The sequence below is a fragment of the Bidens hawaiensis genome, unplaced genomic scaffold (assembly GCF_021521415.1).
Source record: "Bidens hawaiensis isolate Kalapana, Puna unplaced genomic scaffold, B.hawaiensis_p1.1 tig00007372_1, whole genome shotgun sequence".
Classification (NCBI taxonomy): domain Eukaryota; kingdom Viridiplantae; phylum Streptophyta; class Magnoliopsida; order Asterales; family Asteraceae; genus Bidens; species Bidens hawaiensis.
The window spans coordinates 802,476-829,398 of NW_027491509.1; the positions used below are offsets into that span (position 1 = coordinate 802,476).

The following is a 26,923-nucleotide window of genomic DNA, read 5'->3' on the forward strand; positions in this document are numbered from 1 at the left end:
GATCGGGCCTACCATTTCACGTTATATATCTATTTGTATTTTTGAACGTTTTTTTTGGTTGCGATGGAAAGAAATAATAATGAAATAGGGTGGTTATATAGGATGGCGATTGACTGCCACGTGGATATGTTGGTATTTGATGGTTTTCATCTTGACGGTCTAAGATGGTGGGCCCAACAGCTAGGATCCACGTCAGTATTGAGTCAGTGATTTCTGTAGGATATATTCGAATATTCGGAAATTTATTTTTTATTTTTTATATTACTCAATAGACCTTTAGGTTTTGCATTTTGGCTTTTAAAAGGTTTTAGGTTTTTAGGAACGTGTAAAAATGGCCATTTAATGTAACCATCAAAGTCTGATAATCCTATAAGAAACACGGTTAGTTATGCGTGTAAGGAAATCGAACATATGCGAACAGATCATGTTTGCTTGTATTTAAATCGAACAGATAAGAGTCACAAACACATAAGCAAACTTATTTTATTATATGAGTCTGTGTGTTTGTTAATAAAACGAACGTGCCGGTATTGTTTGTTCATTGATATATTAAAAACGAATGATCACAAACTAACATTAACTAACACAAAAGGATAATAAAGAACGTGAGATTGTAAACACTGAAGACGTCAAGACTCGCGTGTGAGACATATACGGAAATAACTGATTGAGTGGCTACTCACGTTTTTTGACCCTACTAATTGAAATATATTGATCGCCTGATTGCTCTAAAATCTAAAGTAGATTGATGTGCCAATGATTACAAAAAAGTTGAATAATGTTTCAACTCTTAAATTAGCTTGGACTCTGACTTAGTAGATTGGGTAATAAATTTAGTCTAATAAAGTAAGAGAACAAAAACTATCCGTATGAACGAACATAAGCAAATTTCAAGAACCTTAATAAAAGAAACGCCACATGTATTCATGTTCACCTGTTACTTAAATGAACAAAGCAATTTGATTAAGTGCATTCCTTTGTTAACAAAACCATCGTAAACGAACTTCTCATCAAACTCGTACAAGTTATGAACTATGTAATAGACGTTCAGCTCGCTTATAGCCCAACAACTAATAAGAGACTTGGTACTTTGGTAGTTAATGCACGTGTTAAATTTCAAGTTGTGTAGTTACAATATAAATATTCGTTACGCATAACTTGCGGATTATGACACCAAGAGTTTCTATACAACTAATAAACGTAAACTTATAACACAAAGTGAACAATAAGTAGACTTCAAACATAATTCTTAAATGAGTGTATTCGCTGCAAAAAGAACGTGTTACCGCGTTATATTCAAAGGTTATAAAGAGAAGTTTCATAGATAGGTGGATGTATATGTAAAATTGTAAAATAACTCAAGGGTGTTTCTTAAACTTTCGAAACTATTACCATACCAACAATAGTTTCTACTCTCTCCATAAACCAACTCACTACCACTAAACTAAAACTAGCTTAACCAGCTGTACACTATGCATCAAAACATGTACAATCTCATCATCTTAGTAAAAATAGTCATGACAAAAGTAATTAGAATTATACAGAAGGTATATTCGCGTTTTGTATTTTGATACAGTGTGATCCCTCGTGCTCAGGGACCACCGTGACAGCCTAGACGAACTCACCACATGATCCTGATCGTTCGTTTAACGAGGCTTATCTGATGAGGTGGGCCCCACAATGAGTTGTGTCATTCTGGTACTTTCATGAAACTGGAATGGATTTAATACGCGGCGTCAAGACAATGGTGGATATTAATTATTGTCATTAGACGATATTACCCTTGATCATGCTTAGATTTACAATATTTAAATATTTTATTATTATTATTATTATTATTATTATTATTATTATTATTTTGTCATTTTTGTTTTTGGTTGGATTCTTTTCAATAATATGATGACTTACGAACGAGAAAGAACAAATTGCCATGTTTTTCACGTTCATTACTGAATAATAAAGATATGAATAATAATTTTTTTTTATTTTACTATAAGTGAAATTCGGTTTTTAAAGTTTGGACTCTTGTCCGTTAATAAGTTTGCTTTATTTTAGTCGTTTTTAAATTAGGTGCGAGTTAAGTATATCTTTTAACGGGTCATTTTCGAACAAATAACAACATATTTGACTAGTTTATTACTTCGTACCTTAAACGGATCATTCATCGTAATTGCAATTATCACCACTTCTTCACTACAAGAATACAAATTGCTAGCTATTGAAAGGACAACAGATCGGCTCCATGTGCAAATATTTCAGCCTAGGGGTTTAGGTCCAATATTTTAAAGTGTCCAAAATTATATAACCGATTATTAATCATTTTTTAGTTATATATACCCACTATATCTTATCTTAATCTTGATAATCTTAAATATGATGAGTTATAATAAGAATGTTAGTTTTCCCAAGAAGAATAAGAAATAATTGTGTCCATTTATTTTAAAATTGAATGGTTGAGATTAGATTAGAGAGATTATCAAGTGTAAAACAAGAGTAAGAGCATAATAGGGATAAAGCATTTGTTGACTTTCTCTCTCTACATGCAAGACATATGTCAAATACCCATAACATTTTAAAACGCCCATAACTTTTTTATACGACATTTTTTTTTTCAAAACAATTTCACCATAATAAAGATTGTTTTTTTATCTTTTATATGAGTAACATATTGCTATATAAAAATAAAAAAAATCGTGGGTTTTTTTCAAAGTGTGTTTTACCAAAATTGTGTTATACAAGTGTGTTTTATTTTTTCATAGTGTTTTTTGCATTGTGTTTTTTACATTGTGTTATTTAATTGTGTTTTACATTGTGTGTTTGTTATTGTGTTTTTATTTTCATAGTGTTTTTTCCATTGTGTTTTTTACATTGTGTATTTTTCACTGTGTTTTTCATAGTGTTTTATTTTCCGGCGAAATTTTCGAAGACTTTTCCAGCAAGGTGGTGGAGGTGGGTGGCGGTGGGCGGTGGTGGTTATGGGAGATGAGTGAAAATTTAAGTGGGTTTTAATTAAGTGTGTTTTAATTAAGTGAATTTTTGAAATTAAATTAAGTGGGTTTCAATATTAAGGTATTAGACTAAAATACCCTCAATTCTAGCATTCTTAGGAAAATCAAACTTCTTATTTGATCTTTTTTCATCTTAAATATATATAAACGAATTTTTTAAAAACTCTTTGCTTGCTTATTACGTTCTTTCAAGCCACCGAATTATTTTATTTGTAAATGGAATATTTTCATGTATTTGACATGAATTTACGGGTATGGGTTCAAATCTCACCAAACCCACATAGCCTTAAACGGGTTATAACATCTAATTATGTTAATCTCCCTAAATATTTAATATGAAATCATATAAAATATGGATATAATAAAAGTTAATATCCGATTTTTAAAAAAAGAAGACATTATTTATAATTAAGAAACAATTTTATAGTAAAAAAAAAATAAGCGGGTCACGGGTCTTACCAAACTCAGATAACTTTTAAGCAGGGTTATAACATCTTTTGGATTTGTGAAACCCTTTCATAATCAAATTCTAAGTATAATATAAACTTATTTACAATAAATAAAAGTTAAATCCAAAAAATATATAAATATTATAAATAAATTACGTAAAACAACCTCGTAATACACGGGTTGAAAATTATTAATAAAAATATATTTATTCTCTCTTAATTGTAAAGTTTTTAGTTTTTTAAGCTCGGTATGTGATGGCCTAAAATGGATTATAAATAGAAACCTTTTGTATAAATTCTTTTTTGCTTAATAAGATAAAAAAACATGAGGATATGATCAATTTTTTTACACGTTTACTTACACTGCATTCTCGGGTTTAAAATACAAGGAAAAAAAATGATGAGAATGGATAGAGGAAGAAAGGAAAAGAAATTAATAGACTTAAAAAACATTCTCGAGTTAAAATGAAAGAAAAGAAAAGAAAGTGTTTATTACATTCTTGAGTAGATTGGAAGGAAAAGATAGGAAAAAAATTTGCAAATGTACAATTATGTCCTCATAGCAACATGAGAAAAGAGAATTAAGATAGGGTAATTGGTAATATGGTATAAACTTTCCTTCACAATCCGGCCATATTTGGCAGAAAAGTTTTGAAAGAAAAAAAGCTCAACTTTTTCTTCCATTATCTTTCTCTTTTTTTTTAATGAAAAAACTCAAGAATGAAAAAAGAAAAATTTTCTTTTCTTTTACAATCCCTTAAATAAAAAAAAAACTCAAGAATGCAGTGTTAGAGACAATCATATTCCATATTGTGATCGCGATGTCTATGGACGTTGTGGCAGTTTCAACATAAAATTCAAAAGATTAAGGAATAAGAGAATCATGATAAGGACTAGGGAATGTAGAATTGAATTGCGAGGATATAAGTATAGTGTTGGAAGTAATTTCAGACTCTAAATCACAAGTCGGTGAACTTGAGGGACCAATGTTGACAAGCTGGTCATAGTTGGTTATGTTTTCTAATTGTATTGTGATTATAATAGGTTATGTCTTGGCTAGCAAGTTAGGTTAGTCTATATTATGGTTAGACATTATAAAGTGGTGGTATGAGATGCAACCGAGTTAGCGTTCATCTAGAGACACACAAGAGATGTAATCGAGTTAGGGTTCATCTAGATGTAACTGAGTTAGGGTTCATCAAGAGTCAAACCGAGTTAGGTTTTGAGAGAGTTGTAATCAGTTTTTAGAGTTATATTTTCTGATTAATATAAACGAGAGTTATTCATTTAGTTCGTGTTTGATTATTGATACGGGACTTGAAATAGAACATAATTGAACCTTAAATAAACTTGAGGCCTCATGAAACGGCTTATCTTTTAAAAATCCTCAATTAAAAGAAAACAAAGGTTGTTATCTAGATCATTTATAGAATATACATAAAGCACAAACCTTACTTTAATAGATGGACCGATCACAAATTTATCTTAAAAACACACCATTGATCATCGTTGAACTTATATTTATATGTTATTACCATTACGTTTATTTTAGATAAATCACATCCCTCTATATCAACTTCTAAATCTATACACCGTTCGCCATTAACGTCTGTAAAGAAAAACATATTTTCACACACACTGGTAACTTATGCTAAACCCTTGGCCCATGTTAGGTTATGTGTAATTGGCTCATGCTTAGTGCCACAATACCTCCATTCAATTCACACATGTACGTCGTCCTGGCGCCTAGGGCATCGCACCGCACTTTCTCCCGTAAGTGTGGCAACATGTGTGTATGTGTGTTGATTTAATTATTGTATAACTCAATCACAAGCTTTCACCTGACATTTCATTTTTTCTAATTAATAAAAAATAAAACCATAACAAGATCATTACAAACCTTAGTGAGTACGACACTCTTCCTTACATGAAGATAACATTCATGACAATATTTTTCACACATTTAGTAAGAGACCGTTACATGTAGACAGCAGTCTAGTATTACCATTAATCATGATTAGATTTACTAAACCTGCAATATTTTATGCCAAATTATAGTTAAAGGTTTATTTAACAAAGATTAAAGTGCAATGTTGGTACACGTTACATCACTATTTGTTTTACTCTCTCGACATATTTAATACGTGGAAAATCGTGTTTCGCATAACACGGGGGGCCATCTTTACTACAAAATAAGGATAATGTATAAAATAAATCATTGCGTTTTTGTTTCGCTACTTCATGTGACAATAATATCAATAATTAACTATATTATTATTCTTCTAAATGGTTTTATTCTAGTACTAAATGATAACATTTAATGATCTTATCTGGAAATTGGTATGAGTCACTATACCTTTGTTAAAAGGTCTTTACTCTTTAGCTTTATGTTATTTCTAAAATGAAGAATTAAAAAATTAGTTCCACTTTGGCCAAGCCTTATGGCTTATGCGAGAGAGCGTAACGCCTGTTGTGATTCTAGTCAAAATTTGTATCCATTTTTCATGATGTTATGTATGGATTAGATATATCACGGCGAATTCTCACCGTCAAACATCTAGCATATGAAGGACGCAACGGGCTAATGTATTTATTAATATTAAATATTATATAATCAAATCATTTGCCTCACTTTAATGTCCCACCATCATATTTCATTCCTAACCCGAATAACGTTTAACCGGCCCGGTTAAACATGAAACGGACAACCCGAACCCGGTTAATATGGAACCCGAAATCCTAAGGTAGTATTTTGTTCGATTATTGGGTTAAAAAAAGGTTAATCGGGTTAACCCGAATTTACATAATACACACACATGTTGCTTCTATATCGATCAACCCGACCCACAAAAACCCAAAACCGAATAACCCGAAATCGACTAACCTGAATCTTATTCGGGTCGGTAATTAGGTAGGATTGCTATAATAAAAGACCCGAATTGTATAACCCAAAACCCAATGGCGAAGCTTGGACAAGTTTGTCAGGGGGGCGGACTCAAAATGTATTGTGAAAATCATAAACTCGGGCGGGCCAGGCTCAAATTTTCGGCCAAAACCGGGTAAATTTACACTACGTATACAAATTTTCGGCCGAATATTGGAAAATATACACTACTAAGCGGAAAAAACGGGGGGGGGGGGGGGGGCACCCCTGGCCCTAGTGAAGCTGCGCCCCCCTGCCAAAACCCCGATTAGAAACCCGAACACTTTTCTTACATTCACCCTCAATTAGAATTCTAAGAAATAGTTGTTCTTTTCATGATTAATAAACCATCTAAAAATGGAAAGATAGTAGTATCAGAGGCAAAATAACAACAAATGAAAACCATAGAACGAAACCGTAACTCCACATATGTGTGTTTTAATTAATATAAAAGGACAAAGAAATAGTGAAATATTTTTTTTACATGTACGGAGATAATATATTAGTGGTGACAACTTTACGTATGCAATATGTATAAAAAAAAGGTAATATTCTAATATATAAAATAATAACAACGTTTTTATGATCTACGCATAAAAAATCTTGCATGCAGAACTCCTAACTTAATATGATAATGAGGTATTTAATATTTAATATTTATATATTGTCGATGTTTATGTTTATAAATATAATAATGTATTATAGAGGAGATGATAGAGACGGGAGATATGTATGTAAGAACCTAACACTATGATGCATGAATGTTTATATACTCTTTGTAACAAAAGATTAGGATTAGGTTTCACACTAATAATTGTAAATATAATAACGATTTAAAAATGATTTTCTTTTTGGAATCAATAACTTAAAATGAAAAATCAAACTTAAAAGATTAATGTGTAAAAGGCGAAGATATACTTATCCAAGTTTTGAATAATTGACTTAAGTAGGACCATCGGGTGATCGAAACACCCTATGTGCGGGTAATATTGCATAAGTATTTGATATCATATTCGGTGTTGGAGATTCATTATAGCTAAAAAAAAGTTAAATTTTATGAAATACACATGTTTTTCAAAGTGAGTTTTCACTATTGTATGACAAAAAAAAACATCATGACCCACGCTATCAATTTGTAAACCTTTGGTTTCATTCCGTGGCCTTTTCTTTCGCCTAAATCATAGTCATAAATCATAATCATAATCAGGAGAATAACATACCAAAGTTAAATAAGTGACATGATTATAAATTTGTAAATGATAAATACTTGTTTAAATGATGGTGGTGCATTTATCATATCTATATCTCATTACTTTGTTAAACACTTGTCTTGGTGGAATGAAATTTACTTTGGATTGTTTTAATGTTTTGTAGGTGCAAAACGGTTGGGGGAGACGGGATTGACGATCGAACGAAATGAAAGGGTTCAAGAAGAAAACTATACCAAGTCATCGGTTTAAGAGAAGACGAAGTGAATATGTATTGAGACAAATCAAGCCAAAAGAATTAGAAAATAACTCAATTTGATGTTAAAATGAATTAATTGATGAATAAAGTGGAAAGTAAAAGGTTACAAGAGGTCAAGAGGGAAATCAAACAAAAGGTTATAAGATAAAGAAACAATTAGTTGGTTTGGGCTTTTGACTACAATAAGAACAAAATCAGTTGGAGACTTGGGGTTGAGTCTTGGGCCCAAATAACTGATATATTGGGCTGCCCATGAAGGATTCGAACAACAAAGAATACGATAATTTGATGATAAGACTTCAACGGCAGAATTACGAGAAGTCGGAGACGGCTATTGGAGACTTTGATTGGAAGATTTGTAATTATCAAGTGTGTTTCCGAGTCTCATTTACGCCCTGTTCTTGAGTTTTTTTAAAGGAGAGAAAGGAAAGTAAAACTAAGGATAGTTAAAAAATGAGTGTTCTTGAGTTTTTTTAGGATGGAAAGGAAAGACGTAGGAGGAGTTAAGAGGGATTAAATTGATGTTTTTTCCCAATAAATTATCCTCTAAAAATGGGCTGATTACTAAGGATAACTTATATATATATATTAGTGTATTAATTATGTAGTTTTATTGAGTATATTGTTAGAACTTTTGTACTTCATACGTGCTTTTGTATTTCAGGTAATTGATCGTTAAAGATGCTAAATTGGAGACTTGTACGAGCATGAAATGATGATTTGATGTCTTGGTAAGTGTTACAAGGATTCAGGAGGAGTATGGATGAGAAATCATAAGCTGATGCAAAAACTGAACAAGATGGGTTGACAAAACGCAACCAAGAAGTAAAACGGCCATATCCTGGGCTAGAAAATGAATTACGGGACCCATAATATATGAATTTTCAGTTCCTCGATGAGAGGAATTTTAAAATGAGGTTTTCTTAGGTCGCGATACACTATGAGATGATGCATATGGCCATCGCGCATCGCGATGGACATAAAAAACGGGAAAATCGGGTTTTGACCTATATCTTCTATTTTACGAACCCTAATCAGTATTGATGACTTCCAGCAGCTGTTAGGCGATTTTGGGTGAATTCCAAGGCTACCAATCATCTCTTGATCAATCCTAATGGCCCTCCTCATCATAAATGAAGATCTATCAATGACGATGCTCGGCTAGTCTTCTCAAATCATATCCGGGATGTAAAGTTTGTATTACTTTCAATTTTCTCATGTACTAAGAACAAATACTTTGTAACTATTGATGATTAATATATGAGTATTGATGTTTAGTATTGTTGTGCATTCAGTCGGTTTAGGTTTACGTTGATCAGAACGATTATTTTGTCGGTTGCTATAATAGTCGCTCATAGGACTGTTTTGACCAGTTGAATTCAATAAAGCATGCAATTTCCCTTAGTTGAGTCACACTGGTAGGGATTGTTTGATAACTAGTGTCGTGTGTTAGCTATTGTTGGTGCCTAAGGTTTAGCTCGATAATCAGTCTGTGTTAATCAATGATAGTTAATATGTTAGGTTGCATGAGATTACTGTTTGTTTGCATACTTGAACCCCGGGTGTGATTTGCTTTTGTTAATTGCTTGAATTTGTTAAATTTCTTAATCAGTATTAAAACCAAACTATTTGCTTGTGTGATCAGCACTATAATTCATTACTTCATAATATTATAAATTAGTTACACGATTACATTGACCACATACTCCTCGTGGTTCGACACCCTACTTACCCTAGCTTGCTTAGGTGATTAGGAACTTGATTTAATTGTTTTTTACTAGATAGCGACAGTCTAGCATCAAAATGGCGCCGTTGCCTGGGAGTTAGTGTGCTTAGCGTTTTTAGTGTTATTTGATTTCTTTGTTTATTTTAGTTTAGTTTAGTAATTTTTAATTTTATTATTGGTTTTTATTTTATTTTTCCATTTTACGCGGGGTGTGTTGTTTGTGCAGGTAACAGCTTTTTACACACCCGCCACTCGGGCTGACAGTCACCGGTTATGGGTCAAAACCAAAACCCATCCCAAAACCCGAGCACGCAACTGTCACTATGAGCAATTATGGTGATTTTTGTTATCATGAAGGCTCGTATCACTATCGGGATTGTCCAGTAGTTGCACAAAATCGGCAAGAGCATTGCTATGGGCGAAGATATACAACGGGTGTGATTTGCTTTTGTTAATTGCTTGAATTTGTTATATTCTTAATCAGTTTTAAAACCAAACTATTTGCTTGTGTGATCAGCACTACAGTTCATTACTTCATAATATTAGAAATTAGTTACACGATTACATTGACCACATACTCCTTGTGGTTCGACACCTTACTTACCCCTAGCTTGCTTAGGTGATTAGGAACTTGATTTAATTGTTTTTGACTGAATAGCAACAGTCTAGTATCATCCACCTAAATCAATTTTAGTTTTGAGATACTCTAGCATTAATCTTGTCACGAAATAATCCCGAAATGTGCTCCTTCCAACCCCTAGCTTGTTTTGATCCAAGATTTCAAAGATGGTGATGATTCTTTCACTTTCTCTATTTAATTATGGTTTCTGTGTCTATCAACTAGAACTTAGAAGATGATGGAAATGATGGTTGTATATTGTTGATACGGGTATATATGCTTAATCAATCTTTGATTAATGACATAATGACACGTATATTTACATAATTAACCCTTACAACTAAAACCATAAAACACCCACTTTTGTTTATTAATCTCACTTCATTACAAATTCTGGGTCGTTACATATTTTATTGGTTTGATGCGAACGCTTATGTGAAAACCATTATGAGATATGTTTTTAAATGGTTTGTTTGTATGTGTTTTTTGTTGGAAGTTTTGGGTATAACTGTGCGAATGAATGCCTTAAATATAAAAGTGATAAAAGCTTGTCCCACATCGGTGTGGGAACAAAATGAAGAGTTGTTTTAAAGTATAGTCTTTACTACTCAAAATGGGTTTCTGTTCTAGAAATTCTTCGAATAACTCGTGCGAGCCCGCACGTCCACCTCCAAAAACCCGAGTCTGCTGCTCCGAACCGGTGTACCCTATTGTTGAAAACTAGCATTTGACCATTTTGTTAATCATTATAATAGAGTTCATGTTTTAAAACCTAAGTAGTATTTAATATTTGACAAAAGGAACAAATAACTGTTTACGTTTGTTTATGATTTTAGACTCGTTATAGAATTACACAATCTAATTACACATTCCGAACGGCATGTGCGTTTGATTATAACCGTACTTCTATCAATGCAACCTTCACATTATGATCTAAACAACATGAGATTTGAGTAACGAGTTGACTTTAATCAATGAATTTCACTTGGTTGGAGTTAAATTGAGTGAATGTCTGAACAACGTGACATCTTGCATTGATCGTTTAAGTCAAGGATCATTGCACTATGAATGTTAGTGATCGAAGCCTACCAAGTTAAGAAATTACCTTAGTGTTGAAATTGTCTTTTAATATTTAATTTTTCAAAACAATGTAAAAATTAGTAGAATTTTTCATAAATTATAACAAATAAAGAGTTTTTCAAAGTTTTAGTTTGATTATGCGACTTTCATTTTTCTAGTCTTGAATTTGTTATAACCCCCTCCCCCCTGATGAGTGTCGTTCAAGCTAAAAACCCAATTAAACTAAATAGCTAGAATACTTTGAGCATTGTATTTATGAGAAACATGTGATCAGTATAACATCTTTTATTTGATTATGTAAACTTACTTTGCAATGGCATTAAGAAACAAGTAACACAAAAAAGTTGAAATAAACTATAGAGATTAGAAACTTGCAATCATTTCTCCATTGGTTACTAACTTGCAAAACTTAATTAAATTGCTTAATCGGCCACATGGAAGTAACTTATATTAATCATACACTTAACATAGGGCAAGATCAATATACTTACACAACTACACACCAATCATCTTACCCTTAACTAAGCCAACTAGGGTGTATTGTACACGATCAAGTCTATCAAATTAACACAAGAATCTTTGAAACATAAATGAATACAAACCACATGCACATGACACAATTATCATTCACTAAAGTTTAGGAATGGCAACGGGGCGGGTTTGGGGCGGGTTTTGCTTAACCCGAACCCGAACCCGAAACCAAAAACCATCCCCGTACCCGCCCCATTACCCGTCGGGTTTAATTCGGGGATTCCCCGTTTGGTTTTTTGTACCCCCCCGACCCGCCCCGTCCCCGAACCCGAAAACCCGAAACCGATCCGACCCGACCCGAAATTGACTATTCTGGGTAATTTTGACCAAAACCTTAGTAATATGCTTATGAAGTCTATGGTCAACTGTTCAAGAATCCATCACAAAACTTACATATTGATTATGTAGCAGCGGCAACAACCAGTGGTGGATGTGCGGTATCGGTGCTAGCTGGTGCGATGGCGGGTGGAGGCGGCGACACAAGGTGGTGTGGAGGCAGTGACGCAAGGTGGTGTGGCGGTGCTTGGATTGCGGCGGTGCAAGTTATCGCTTCACCATTGGTGTTGGATTTGGTTGACCTCAAGCTATTTTAGTCAAAATTAACATGTAAGAATTAAGATGTCTGGATGTAGGTTTTTAATATATATATATATATATATATTATTTATATTTATATTTATATATTATATCGGGGCGGGTCGGGGCGGGGGTACCCGAACCCGAACCCGAACCTGAACCCGAAACAATCCCCGAAACAATCTCCGAAACCCGACCCGAAACCGAAAAAACAAAACCCGACCCGACCCGAAATAAGCCGGTTTTCGGGTTTCCCCGTCGGATTCGGGGATTTTTGCCATCCCTACTAAAGTTGGATTGTCAGATATAAAGAGAATCAACAACAGTTTCACTTCTTTAATTAAGCTCTCCAAGTGAAACTGCTGATCAAAAACTTCCTTTTGTTTTTTCTAGGATTTTTTCGATTTTCACAACCCAACTAAAAATAAGACCACAATTCTACTTGATTTTTTCGTCTTTGAATTACTTTTCGATTTTAGTTCGTTTGGTTTAGAGTTTTATTACTCGAATGATTTCTATTATTATTATTATTATTATTATTGGGGTTTATTCAACATTTGTGACACTTTATTATTGTAGTTTAACCTTACCATTATCACAATTACAATCGGCCCACAAGGCTAAATGAAGCCCGAGCTTGTTTATTCAAAATAGCTCTAGAGTGACTCAACCGTAAAATTAAAATCCTGATGTGAAACATATCTTAGAGTAAAAAAAAAACAAACGAAAACTAAGCAGGAAAAATTCCCAATGAAGCCTTGGAGGAGAGAAAATCCCTATATGTCCTTTTATTTGAAATTCCCAAAACATCCATACAAAACTCGTTGACGGCGATACATTTGTAATCACACTAACGAGTTTTAACAACTAATCAAAAGACTGTCACGTGTTCCAATTGTTAAAACTCGTCAGCGGCGACGAAAGCAATTAAAAAACCGTCGTTGCCGACGATTTTGGTAAGCCCACAAAAATGCACGGAATTGATGAACTTGGTTCAAAATCTGTCGGGGAGGACGAGCTTGGAACACAGTTTATGATCAATTTCAATATTTTTTTTGTTTAAACCGGTTTCTTGACTGGTTTACGATTGGTTTCGTTCGGGTTACGATCGGTTTTTGCCGATTTTAGTAGAGAGAGTTACAAACCAATTCCGAACCTACAGTTTCAGTCGGTTCCAAAACCAGTTTCTACATAATTAGTTTCAAATTGGTTTGATTTCGATTTGGCTTAGGTAGCTGGTATTGTTTGCCCCATCTCTACTAAGACCGTCTCAACCATAAAATTAAAATCCTAATGTAACGTATCTTAAACTCAAAAACAAAGAAAATTAAAGGCGTTAGAGTTTCCTTTAGATCAAGAACATTAGCGTAGCTTTCGGCTGTAAAGGGCTCTCAAGCGGGTTGGGAGTTGTGTTTGCTTATGTTTTGTTTGTTGTATATACTCGTGTGTCTAACGATTTGCTAGCGTTCAATAATAATAATAATAATAATAATAATAAAACATAAAATAAAAGAAAAAGAAAAAGAAAAAGAAAAAGAAAAAGAATTCGACCTTATAAATAGTGAACTCATTTGTTTGTTTCACAGCAGACCCTAAAACCCTCGCTACTTGTTTTCTTTCTTTCTTTCAAAACCTCTGAATCAAATAATGGATTTGGAAGAAGAGTACGATCCTCATCAAGAATACAACGACGACGAAGAAGAAGATATAACACAGGAGGATGCCTGGGCGGTTATCAGTTCGTATTTTGAAGAAAAAGGACTCGTTCGTCAGCAGCTTGACTCATTCGACGAGTTTATTCAAAACACAATGCAGGAAATCGTTGACGAGTCTGCTGATATCGAGATCCGACCCGAATCTCAGCATAATCCCGGTCACCAACCCGATTTTGCAGAGGTCCGTTCGTTCGATTAAAATTAGGGTTTTGAGATTAATGTGACTGTGGAAGAATTAATACTTGAATTATGAGACAATTAGGGGTGCAAATGAGCCGAGATACGATAAAAAGCTTCATTCTTTTGGCTCAGTTAAATGTTTTTTTTTTTTTGAAATATATTAAAGTAGTTAAAAATAGTAAATGTATATAATTTAATTAATACATTGTAAATGAGCCGAGCTCGAGATTTAAATAAAAGAGCACTAAACGATGTGACAAAAATTATATTATTTGAGAGCTACTCGAAATCGTAAAGATAAAAAGCTCGAAACGAGCGGAGCATGAACTTTAGATAAAGCTCGTTTAGTTATTGAGCCCGAGTTCGAGCTTTGTATGTGAAGTTTGTTGAGGTTCGCTTTTTTAGGTTTTAAATTCTTTTGGACTCACTCGAGCGAGCTTTAAGCTTGGCTTGTTAAGTTTTTTTTTTCTTTTCAAAATAGTTAAAAATGTATTTAGTTTAATTAATAAATAATAAATGAGCCAAGGTTCGTCCGTTGGTTCCTTTTGGATCCTTTAAAATTAAGGTTTTGAGTTTGGTGAAGATTGTGGGACCCTAGTTTGAATGGATGGATTTAGATTAATGTGACTGTGGATTTCGTAGTTGAATTATGAAAATTTGAGGATAGTTAGGGGTGCAAATGAGCTGAGCTGTTTGCGAGCTACTTGAAATCGGATTGATAAAAGCTTGATACGACATAGCAGAGCCTGAACTTTAGATAAAGCTCGTTTAGTTATTGAGCGCGAGCCTTGTTTGTGAAGTTCGTTTAGGCTTGTTTTTTTAAGTTTTAAACTCTTTTGGACTTCTATGTATTAATTTCACATTGCACAGTCAAGCTCGAGCTGAGCTTTAGGCTCGTTAAGTTTTTTTTTTTTTTTTCAAAATGTATAAAATAGTTGAAAATGTATGTAATTTAATTGTGGAACCCTAGGTTATTTGAGTAAAATTAATAAAATTTGATTTGAATTTAGTTAGATTATTGAAACTCTACTGGGAAGAGATTTTTTATTTTGGTTGTGTCGGTTTTAGCTGGCAGATTGAAATTGAATAGTATGAAGTTGACAATGATATAAGGGTTTGATTAAGAATGGGAATAATATTGAAGTGAACAAATTGCTGCATATTGGCACATTGTGATGTCCTTTAGGATTAGGTTATATTTCAGGAATTCAGGTTTCAAAAGCAGAAAATAAATACTTTCTTTAGACAGTAAACGAGAAAAGGCATATCTTTATGTTGTGTGTCTGATGTATGTGTCTTCTTTCATTTGCAGACTATTTATAAAATCAGCTTTGGTCAGATTTATTTGAGTAAACCGATGATGACTGAATCAGACGGAGAAACCGCCACATTGTTTCCAAAAGCAGCAAGGCTGAGAAATCTAACATATTCTGCACCGTTGTATGTTGATGTAACAAAAAGGGCTATCAAGAAAGGCCATGATGGTGAAGAAGTCACAGAAACTCAGGATTTTGCTAAAGTTTTTATTGGAAAGGTACTATTAAAATGAAATAATTATTACTTCGAAATCTTGAATTGCGAAAGTTTACCTGGTTGTTAATATTGTTACAAATTTCAGGTTCCGATTATGCTACGGTCAAGTTACTGTACACTATTTCAAAACTCTGAAAAGGATTTGACCGAGCTTGGAGAGTGTCCATATGATCAAGGTGGATATTTTATCATCAATGGGAGTGAAAAGGTTTTAATTGCTCAAGAGAAAATGAGCACCAATCATGTCTATGTGTTTAAAAAGAGACAACCGAACAAGTATGCTTATGTGGCAGAGGTTCGATCAATGGCAGAATCTCAAAATAGGCCCCCTAGTACCATGTTTGTCCGCATGCTTGCTAGGACCAGTGCCAAAGGGGTATGATATATCAATCAAGTGTTGAATTTTATTATTATTATTATTATTATAATTATCTTTGATACACTAGTCTCAAATGTATTTTGAATTGCAGGGTTCTTCAGGTCAATATATCCGTGTTACACTTCCATATATTCGAGCTGATATTCCTATTATTATTGTGTTTCGAGCACTGGGATTTGTTGCTGATAAAGATATATTAGAACACATATGTTATGATTTTGCTGACACTCAAATGATGGAGTTGCTGCGTCCTTCATTGGAAGAAGCATTTGTTATACAAAATCAGCAAGTGGCCTTAGATTATATTGGAAAAAGAGGATCAACTGTTGGTGTCACAAAAGAAAAGAGAATTAAGTATGTTCTTTGTTAATATTGTATTAGATAATAAGGTCAATATCATTATTATACTTTTTTGTTTTTATAACCCTTTGTAACTCATAGGTACGCTCGTGATATTCTTCAAAAGGAAATGCTTCCTCACGTGGGAGTTGAAGAATATTGTGAAACAAAGAAGGCATACTATTTTGGGTAAATCTTCATTTTTAGTTAATAATATCGTTAATCCTTTTTATTTCTATTTTTAAGTACAAGTAACATTTTTTACTGTTATTAGATACATTATCCACCGTCTTTTGTTATGTGCTCTTGGACGGAGGGCTGAAGATGATCGGGATCATTACGGCAACAAGAGGCTTGATCTTGCGGGTCCATTGCTTGGTGGCCTATTTAGAATGGTGAGTTTTATTGTCTTAAAATGTTTTTAATATTTTAGAAGCTGGATTATTGTATTAGTAGGTATCAGTGTATATGAAATTGTTACCTCGTGTTTTTATGCAGCTTTTTCGTAAGTTAACGAGAGATGTAAGAGGATATGTACAAAAGGTAATGGAAAATTTTTAACTTTTAAGTTTATAAAATGCGTATTGTTTGCTAGTTACTACATTGCTATAATCTTGATTTCATAAATTTGTAGTGTGTGGATAATGGGAAGGATGTTAATTTGCAATTTGCAATTAAAGCAAAAACGATTACAAGCGGTCTTAAATATTCTCTTGCTACTGGGAATTGGGGGCAAGCGAATGCAGCTGGTACAAGGGCTGGTGTTTCACAGGCCTGTTTCTTTTACCCTTTTTTATTACAACAGTAGTGCCATTCTATGAGGCGTGTGGGGGTTAAAATTCTTTTTCTCACATATGGCTAATGAATTCTACAGGTGTTGAATCGTTTGACATATGCTTCTACTTTGTCACATTTGAGAAGATTAAATTCGCCTATAGGACGTGAAGGTAAGCTTATTACTTTTATAACATTTTTTTCTGGATTTTTGATGATTTAGGATATCATAATTAGCTTGTCGTTTGCTCAAATTGCATGTTTAGTCTCCACATTGTTGGGAATAATCGATCAAGCATACTCACTTGAATACATGATTTTGGTGATAAGTCACGTTTTAAATTTAAGAACAAAAGACCACACAATACATTGACCATAGAGCCTCTGTTTGTATTACAGCAACTTGACAGAAAAGCTACCTAACTTGACTCAATTGCGAACTCTTAAAATAAGAAACTAAATAAAAACTTTGAATTATCTTTGCTAATTAATTCAAATCAATCTTTCTCATTACTATGATTTTCCTCATCACCATCTCTTAAAAGTTGAGCCGATTCAACTCTCAACTTTCAGCTCCTAATCAATAACTTCCAACACACCCTTTTAAATTTACATCGGTAGTCTCTACTATTCATCCCAAACGTAACATAATAATAAAGTTATTATTTAGACAACTTCATTTTGTTTTTAAATGGTCGGTATTTTGGTCTTTTTATTAGATTTTAACAGAAAAATTAATCTTTAGCCGCTCCAAGGACCATTTATGTTATGTTTGGGTGAACAATAGGGACTACCTGCGTAATTCTGGAATGGTAGGGAATAAACATGCAATATGGGCAAACCGCAAGGACCATCTGTGTAATTAACTTTTTTTTTATTTAACTGGTTTTTAATTTTGTTTTAATGCATTAAACAGGAAAATTGGCAAAACCAAGACAACTGCACAACTCACAATGGGGAATGATGTGTCCTGCAGAAACCCCTGAAGGACAGGTGAGTTTGAGATCTTTACTTTTTAATACTGATGCATACAAATCTAGTAAATAATAATATTATCAAGATACACACATTGATTTGGTTTTATTTGGCTGTTCTTATAGGCATGTGGGCTGGTGAAAAACCTTGCATTAATGGTTTACATAACTGTTGGATCAGCTGCATACCCAATTCTTGAGTTTTTAGAAGAATGGGGAACAGAGAATTTCGAGGTAAACACCTTAATTTTTTTATATAATAATAATAATTTTCGTTACTATTTTCCTTTTCTATAATTTTATTTGCTACACTTTTAGGAAATATCTCCTGCTGTCATCCCACAAGCTACAAAAATTTTTGTCAATGGTTTGTGGGTCGGAATTCATCGTGATCCTGATATGTTGGTTAGAACCTTGAGGAGATTACGAAGACGGGTGAGTATTGATATAAATAATGCTATCAATCATGATCAAGATTTTTGGGTGTCTTTTGTCATAAATTATTGTTATTTTTAGGTTGATGTGAACACGGAAGTTGGCGTCGTTCGAGATATTCGATTGAAAGAACTTCGAATTTATACCGATTATGGTCGTTGCAGTCGTCCGCTTTTCATTGTTGAGAAGCAAAGACTTTTAATAAAAAAGAGAGACATCCAAAAGCTGCAACAAAGGGTAATAATAGGATTTTAGTTTCTTGACATTTAGCTCGTTTATGATATTAGTGGTAATAATAATACTAACTTCTTGCTTGTATACAGGAAAGACCAGAAGATGGAGGGTGGCATGATCTTGTGTCAAACGGATTCATTGAATATATTGATACAGAAGAAGAGGAGACTACTATGATTTCCATGACCATAAATGTAAGTAGATCGACACCTAGACCATGTGTAGTGGAGGGACTTTCACTTAACTAAAATTACCGCCACATAGGTGGAGGGACATTCACTAACTTTTCACTCAAAACGCGTAATGGTTTAACTGAAAAACAATTATTATGTAATCTTTTTTTTTTATTAAATTTATTTTTATATATAAATTGTGAGTGGGGCATTTTGATTAGTTGGAATTGGATGTGGCCCCACTCACTTTCCCCCTTGGCATCGTTAACAGCCTAGTGCCCAAAGGGGGCTCTACACCCTTTGGCGCCTCCTCTTCAACCGGTTGTAATAAAATAATCATATTTAGTGTATTATATGTTTAAAAATTGTATAATTTCAACGGGTGTAGGATCTTGTAAGTGTGAGGCTAATAGATTAAACATTCTTGGTGTATTATTTGTTTACAAGTTGTATATTTTTAATAATTGTAACTTGTAAGATCTTGTAAGCGGGAGGCTCATAAATTAATCATATATAATGTATTGGTTGTTTAATAAAAAAGCATTTTTTGTTTTATGTAGGATCTTGTAAGCGCGAGGCTAAATCCTGATGAATCATATTCGGATACTTACACTCATTGTGAAATCCATCCTTCACTAATTTTGGGTGTTTGTGCATCTATCATACCCTTTCCTGACCACAATCAGGTAATTTTAGTTTTATTTTACATTGAAACTATAATTTATTAGCACAACGATTTTTTTAGATGACTATAATTTGTTATTTTATGTGTCAATCAGTCTCCACGTAACACATACCAATCAGCCATGGGAAAGCAAGCTATGGGAATATATGTCACCAACTTCCAATTTCGTATGGTACGTAACAAGTTTTTTTCTTATTTACAAAAAGCGGCTATTTTCTTACAATTTAGTTGCAATTATGTTTGTTTTAGGATACATTGGCGTATGTTCTTTACTATCCTCAAAAACCACTTGTGACTACTCGAGCAATGGAGCACTTGCACTTTAGACAACTTCCAGCTGGCATTGTAAGCATTCTAATGTATTTAATAATAATAAAGTGTTCTAGATTTATATGACTGTGAATACTTTTTCTAAAAAGTCTCCTTTTTTTAGAATGCAATTGTGGCGATTTCCTGTTATTCTGGATACAACCAGGAAGATTCGGTTATTATGAACCAATCATCAATAGACCGTGGCTTCTTCAGATCACTTTTCTTCCGCTCATACAGGTGCTCTCAGTCTACCTGTTATTCTGTTCTGTTTTATAAAACATTTTATTAATGCATTTTTTTATTTTTCTTTTATGTTTTTAAAAATCTTTTTCAGAGATGAAGAAAAGAAAATGGGGACACTTGTGAAAGAAGATTTTGGCCGACCCGATAGAGCTAATACCATGGTAACCTTCATTTTTTTCTTAACCCATCCATTTATGTCTAAACAGGTCGATTTTGAACACTTTATACTTAAATTTTACAGGGTATGAGGCATGGTTCGTACGATAAGTTGGATGATGACGGTTTAGCCCCTCCCGTGAGTGCTCAGTTTTTTAAATAATCAAATTATACTCTCTTATTTTCCTAAAAACATTAATCGCTATAATATAGGGCACACGAGTTGGAGGCGAAGATGTAATAATTGGGAAAACAACACCAATAGCTCAAGATGATGCTGCTCAAGGTCAAGCCTCGCGTTACACTCGTCGCGATCACAGTACAAGCTTACGTCACAGTGAAAATGGAATGGTTGACCAGGTAATTACCCGTCTTCTTGCTGAGTCAACCTGTTTTGAGCATTTCTTGACCCGTTTGTTTTCCACCTACAGGTACTGCTGACTACAAATGCAGACGGGCTGCGGTTCGTGAAAGTGCGAGTAAGATCCGTAAGAATACCCCAAATTGGAGATAAGTTTAGTAGTAGACACGGCCAAAAGGGAACCGTGGGTATGACTTACACGCAAGAAGACATGCCGTGGACCGTTGAAGGCATCACTCCGGATATCATAGTCAACCCACACGCTATACCGTCCCGTATGACCATCGGTCAACTTATCGAGTGTATCATGGGGAAAGTTGCTGCACATATGGGCAAAGAAGGAGACGCCACGCCCTTCACAGACGTTACTGTAAGTCACCTTATTATCTAATAGAAGTAAAAGAGAAATTTGGTGCCACAAACTGATATGGGTTCCAAGAATTTCATATATATAAGATACTTGTGCAAGCAAAATAACTATAGTAGTTCTGGTCCGTTGGCTATGGAGTTATTGTTAGAATTTAGTGTTTCCTTTGTTTGCCAGGGTTCAAATCTCTACACGGGTCCAAATGTAAGTTTTCCCAATTTTTTTTTCGCCGTGTCATTATTTTGGGCCATCAGGCCTGTTTAAAATAAGTTTTGATTTAGCATAATTCCAAAGTATTTAAAAAACAAGTTTATTATAAATCCAACTTCTAAAACATCTAAGTTTTATCAATCGATTTTTTTGTTGTTTTTTTTTCTAGATTCGTAACAAACGTTTTGTTTTGTTTTACCGAATTCGTGTCGTCTCACTGTCGCAATGTTCGAAACGTCCAGTACCGACAACACTTGGGTTTTAACAACCTACGGTTTTACCGAAGTTTATTTTAGTTTCCTTACCGTAACAAATGTAAACGAAATCGACAAAATTTGCGTTGACCCACCGCCGAGAAACTCGTATTTTTACCAGCGCCCTGGTTTTACTGACTCACCTCCACAACTCCCGAATATCAGTCGACTTGCCGCTGCAACGATTGAGTTTTACCAACGACCGGGTTTACCGACCGAATAAACATTGTTTTAAATATGTTAACAAAAAAATTATATGTTATACGAATGTCGTTGAGTTACTGCCTCAGCGTCTAGGCCCGACTGACGTCACCCCAGTGACTCACCTCTATTTTTATTTTTTTTTCATTTTGTTTTATTTCCAATACCATAACGAATGTAGCAATTACCGACTAGATTCGCGTTGACTCATTGTTGTTGTACGTGACCAACTGCGCCACGCCATTGACCTGCCTCAATTTATATATATATTTTTTGTTTTCAATTTCTTTTATTTCCAATACCGTAACAAACATAGTTAATACTGACTAAATTCGCGTTGACTCGCAGTTGCGACACCCGAGTTTTACCGCGCAACGCGCGGGTAAATCACCAGTTACTATTATAATATAATTTGGTTCTAATTAAGATGTTAATGGCATGGCGTTGATGATGTGGCAGGTGGATAATATCAGTAAGGCGTTACACAAGTGTGGGTACCAGATGCGTGGGTTCGAGACAATGTACAACGGTCATACGGGTCGGAGGCTTCCAGCTATGATATTCCTCGGGCCGACTTACTACCAAAGGTTAAAGCATATGGTGGATGACAAGATCCATTCCCGTGGGCGGGGCCCGGTTCAGATTCTTACCAGGCAGCCAGCTGAGGGACGATCACGTGACGGTGGGCTGCGGTTTGGGGAGATGGAACGAGACTGTATGATTGCTCATGGTGCTGCTCATTTTCTCAAGGAAAGGTTGTTTGACCAGAGTGATGCGTATCGGGTTCATGTGTGTGAACGGTGTGGGTTGATTGCGGTTGCTAATCTTAAAAAGAACTCTTTCGAATGTAGAGGCTGCAAGAACAAAACTGATATCGTTCAGGTGAGTTGTTGGTTTGGTTTTTCTTCATTTAGATATTGTCTGTTTTTAGACACAAGTCGACTCAACGTATGTTATTAAATGTATATGCAGGTGCATATTCCGTACGCGTGTAAACTGCTGTTCCAGGAGCTTATGTCAATGGCGATTGCGCCTAGGATGCTTACGAAAGACGTGAAACAAGCAAAAGATAGCAAGAAGAAAGGCGCTTGATATGTCTATATGGACAGTAACTTTATGTGACAATGATTATAATGTAAACGAACTCTTGCAAAACTAATTAACAACATTTGTTTATTTTTCCATTAATTTTTATGCTGTGGACATATTTGAATATTCAAGGTTTTTTGTAGGCTTTGAAGGATAAGTGGATAACTGAACTACTGAAGTTAAAAATCAATTAACCCTAAAGTCAACATCTTCAACCTTTACAAAACCACCCTCTTCGACCATCTTTAACCACCACCAGTCCATCACTACCGTCCATGATATACGATATCCGAACATTTTGTAGTGTCATAGTGGATTTCACCATCCGAATACGAAATTTAAGACATCCAAATTTTGAAAAAGAACATTACTTTAAAAGTTTAAGAGTTAGTTTTTAAAAGTATATCATATATCCGATAATTATATGAAATACCTAAAATATCTGGAAATTATCCAAGTTACCCGAAAAATTATCCAAAATATGTGAAGTTATATGAAATATCCAAAGAATTATCACAAATGTCCGAAATTTATAAATAATATATATTATTTGATAATTATAACAAATTTTTTGGATATCCGAAATATTCCAAACCGCTATCCGAATATGAAAATTCGGATATCCAATATTTGGATATCCGAAAGTTCGAATAATTCGGACTTTTTTCACACCCCTAACCTTAAATACCCTCAAACATACAAATATAGCTGGTCTAGATCATCTGTTCATTTTTTATTTTTATTTTTTGGAAAATTGGATTTAAATCATCCAAACTATTGACGATTGTCTAAAACCGGTCTCAACCAATGAATTGTCTGGTGACAGTCCCATCTTTTAATATATTTGTTTCCAAAGATCCGCGACTAACATAACCTAACGTCATAAGTCGTCGGTCGCCGGAAAAACCGTTTTGGCTAGAAAGCTCAACCATTTTTGTTGAAAAGTTCAACATGAACATTAGCACCACCAACTGACTCACCACCAACCAACCACCACCACTTGAGCATCATCAATTGACTCGGGCGGTGGTTCTACTAGGGTTCTGATGACTTCAATAATTGTTTTATAGTTTGGGTTACAAAGAGGTTTGGGATGAAAATGTTTATTTTTCTGGCCAAAAACATTTTTGTAGCGCGTTAGGATTAAATATGTTAAAAGATGGAACCGTGAGCAGACATTTCATTAAATTTACCAGTAGTTTATAGTTGAGATTATTTAATAGACGAGACCATCAATGGACACCTACTATATGTTAAACATTTAGTAATTAGATTTGATTTATTAAGCATGTATGATATTTTCATAATTGAATCGTTTATTGAGCCACACTCTAGCATCGTATTATGTCATAATTATTTTGCAAATATTTAATATTATATAAAACATATAGGGTATGTTTGGCAAAACTAGCTGGTAGCTGTAGCTGAAAGCTTGTAGCTGGTAGTTGGAAGCTGGTGGCTAGAAGCTGTAGCTGGTAGCTGTAGTTTTTTAGAAATATTTACGTGTTTGGTAGAGTAACTGAAGCTTTTAATAAAACCAGTTGGGTGCTCGCGCGGTGCATCGTTTTAATTCGAAACCTATTATGACTTGACCATTTCGACTCAAAACCGTACCAACATGAATCGAACTAAATTAGCCCCTTTTGCATCGACTCGTTCCGACCCTAATTTGGTCCCCACATGACCCGGGTTTGCCTGACTCGACTTGTTGTCAATCCTAACCAATATTCACATAATATGTTAATTTTTTAAAGTTAAAGAAGTATAACAATATGATACTCAACTTAAAGAGAATAAAGTACTCGTTTTTATGATGCAATTTGTTTTAAAAAAATATTGACGTGCGAAAAAATTATGATGTTTTAAAAAGTCATGGGGGTAGTTAGTTTTGAATATTGGTTAAATATGTAATTATTTTATGAATTAACAAAAGATTATGAAAGTTTAAGTACCAAAATTGTAAAATTTGAAATACCAAAAGCTTGTAGCCTTTTCTAAAGGCTAGTAGTTGAAACTTTTAGCTTTAAGCTTTTTCTCCTTAACCTAAAAGTTTCAAGCTACTATAACAAAACAAGACTTTTCAATAAATATGAGTTTTTTTTAAAAGATTGTAACTTAAAGCCCTTAAAAGCTCTTTGCCAAACATACTCATACACTATCAAATTTTAAACATACAAAATTAAAATATATGTTTCGTAAAAAAAAGAAAAGTTGTAATGAAAAACCTTTTAAAAGTAAGAATTATTGAATTGATGAGATTTTTTTGTTCTAAATACTCTCGTACTTGTACTTATATCTTATTCGGTATGAGTACGGGTACCAAGATTTATTGATTTTAGGTACGTGTATTTTCTGTACGGGTATTACGGGTACTCGGTATATGTTTAGAATATGTAAGGGCTTTTATTGGGTTTCCAATACTCATGACTTAACTACCCGTAATTTTTATCATCAAACAGTTCAAGGTTTCAAGTGGACTTTTCAAATCCTAATTGCCTTATATCTTCCAATCTTTCCATAAATCGATAGAAAAATCTCATCACTAGTTCCAGTCGATTATAAAATGGATGTTATATTATGATTGATTTGTTTCATTTTTAGTTTTAATATTATGTTTTGGTTGTGTTATCACGGTTTTGGTATTATAAATAATTGATTGTCGGTATCGTAGTGGCACGGACTCCAAGTTTTGTGGAGATCTGTTTAAAAAAAATAACAAAATGGTACCAAAGCGAGTACCGTACCAAAATTATCTGTACCCGTACCATAAAATTCGGTGCGGGTACCCAGATTTAATGATTTTTGGTACATGTACTTTCAGGTACAGATATGAATACGAGTACACGTGAGTTCCGATCTTATCTTTACAACTGATATAGAAGGGGGAGTGAAAATTTTTGCTGAAAACCGAAAGGTGTAAGATTTGAATCCGTCGTACTCTTTCATTATTAATATTTTAGTGAGGAAATAAATATATGTTTTTAACCTTTTTTTACAAAACCTACAGCCAAAGCCGGGGCAGCGGCCAACAGAGAATCCACTGCCACAAGAATTTTATGATAATAACCATGGGCTGAGCTTCCAATGTTCCCAAGACACACATGTAAATGTAAATATATATATATACTCACATGTACACATATATGTAACATACACACACAGTCACATAATACAATATTGATTTATGGCTTCTCTCGTATTGCTTATATCTGAGCTTCTGAAACACCATGATGCTGAACTGGGCACCTACACATCTTCATCTTCATCTTCAACATCTTGTTCTTCTTTTTCCGGTGGTCTGTCGTGTGCTACGGCGAAAAGGGTCACCGGAAAATCATTGAGACCTGAAGATTTGGTTGAAAATGAAGCTGAGTTGAGGGTTTGTGTTGAATTTGTTTAATTGTTTTACAGTTTGGCTAGCCTTGTTAATGTCTATGCAATTAATTAGTTGTACATTATGCAATCAAGTTATTACAATGGTTTTGTCTTTTTTAAGACAAGTTCATTACTTTTTTTTTTAATTGTATAGCTGCTAACTAATTAATAAAGTGAATAACCATTACGTGTTATTAGATTGTGTTGAACTACATAAGATTAGTCTAAAATTATAAGGTCAAGTGGTATCTCTAACACCAACATAAATTAAGACAAAGAACAATATATTAGATTAAAAATTAATAGGAGAGAGAAGAAGTTAAATGAATTAAATCATTTTCTTTGAGTTAGATGGAGTGAAAGAATGAAAAATGAGTAATGTGATGTTTATGTAAAGTTAAAAGGAATTAGAGTATACCCATAACCTAATTGAGTCAGCTTAGCCTTAGATGGAGAATTTAATATAGCCATTGATTGTTACTTGTTAGTTGTTTCTAAGTGAATTTAGGTATTTTGAACTGAAACATAATTCCGTTTCTGCCATTGATTGTTACT

General features: G+C 33.9%; 1 protein-coding gene across 1 annotated transcript; it reads left to right on the forward strand.

Moving 5' to 3' along the window:
* Window positions 1-13,979: 13,979 nt before the first annotated feature.
* On the forward strand, window positions 13,980-23,060 carry LOC143635013 (DNA-directed RNA polymerase II subunit RPB2-like). The gene is made up of 24 exons (XM_077102935.1): window positions 13,980-14,275; window positions 15,587-15,808; window positions 15,893-16,183; window positions 16,278-16,540; window positions 16,628-16,714; window positions 16,800-16,920; window positions 17,024-17,068; window positions 17,160-17,297; window positions 17,400-17,472; window positions 18,216-18,292; window positions 18,400-18,507; window positions 18,592-18,708; window positions 18,790-18,945; window positions 19,032-19,136; window positions 19,676-19,801; window positions 19,895-19,972; window positions 20,050-20,145; window positions 20,234-20,349; window positions 20,447-20,516; window positions 20,597-20,650; window positions 20,725-20,871; window positions 20,943-21,242; window positions 22,364-22,786; window positions 22,877-23,060. Exons 1-24 carry the CDS (start codon window positions 14,027-14,029, stop codon window positions 22,994-22,996), a joined length of 3,582 nt encoding a protein of 1,193 aa, XP_076959050.1. The 5' UTR covers window positions 13,980-14,026; the 3' UTR covers window positions 22,997-23,060.
* Window positions 23,061-26,923: the final 3,863 nt, after the last annotated feature.

Coding starts and splice junctions, on each gene's coding strand:
- LOC143635013 (XM_077102935.1), top strand. CDS start 14,027: ATGGATTTGGAAGAAGAGTACGATCCTCATCAAGAATACAACGACGAC. Junction 20,146..20,233: donor GACAACTTCCAGCTGGCATT/GTAAGCATTCTA, acceptor TCCTTTTTTTAG/AATGCAATTGTGGCGATTTC. Junction 21,243..22,363: donor CGCCCTTCACAGACGTTACT/GTAAGTCACCTT, acceptor ATGATGTGGCAG/GTGGATAATATCAGTAAGGC.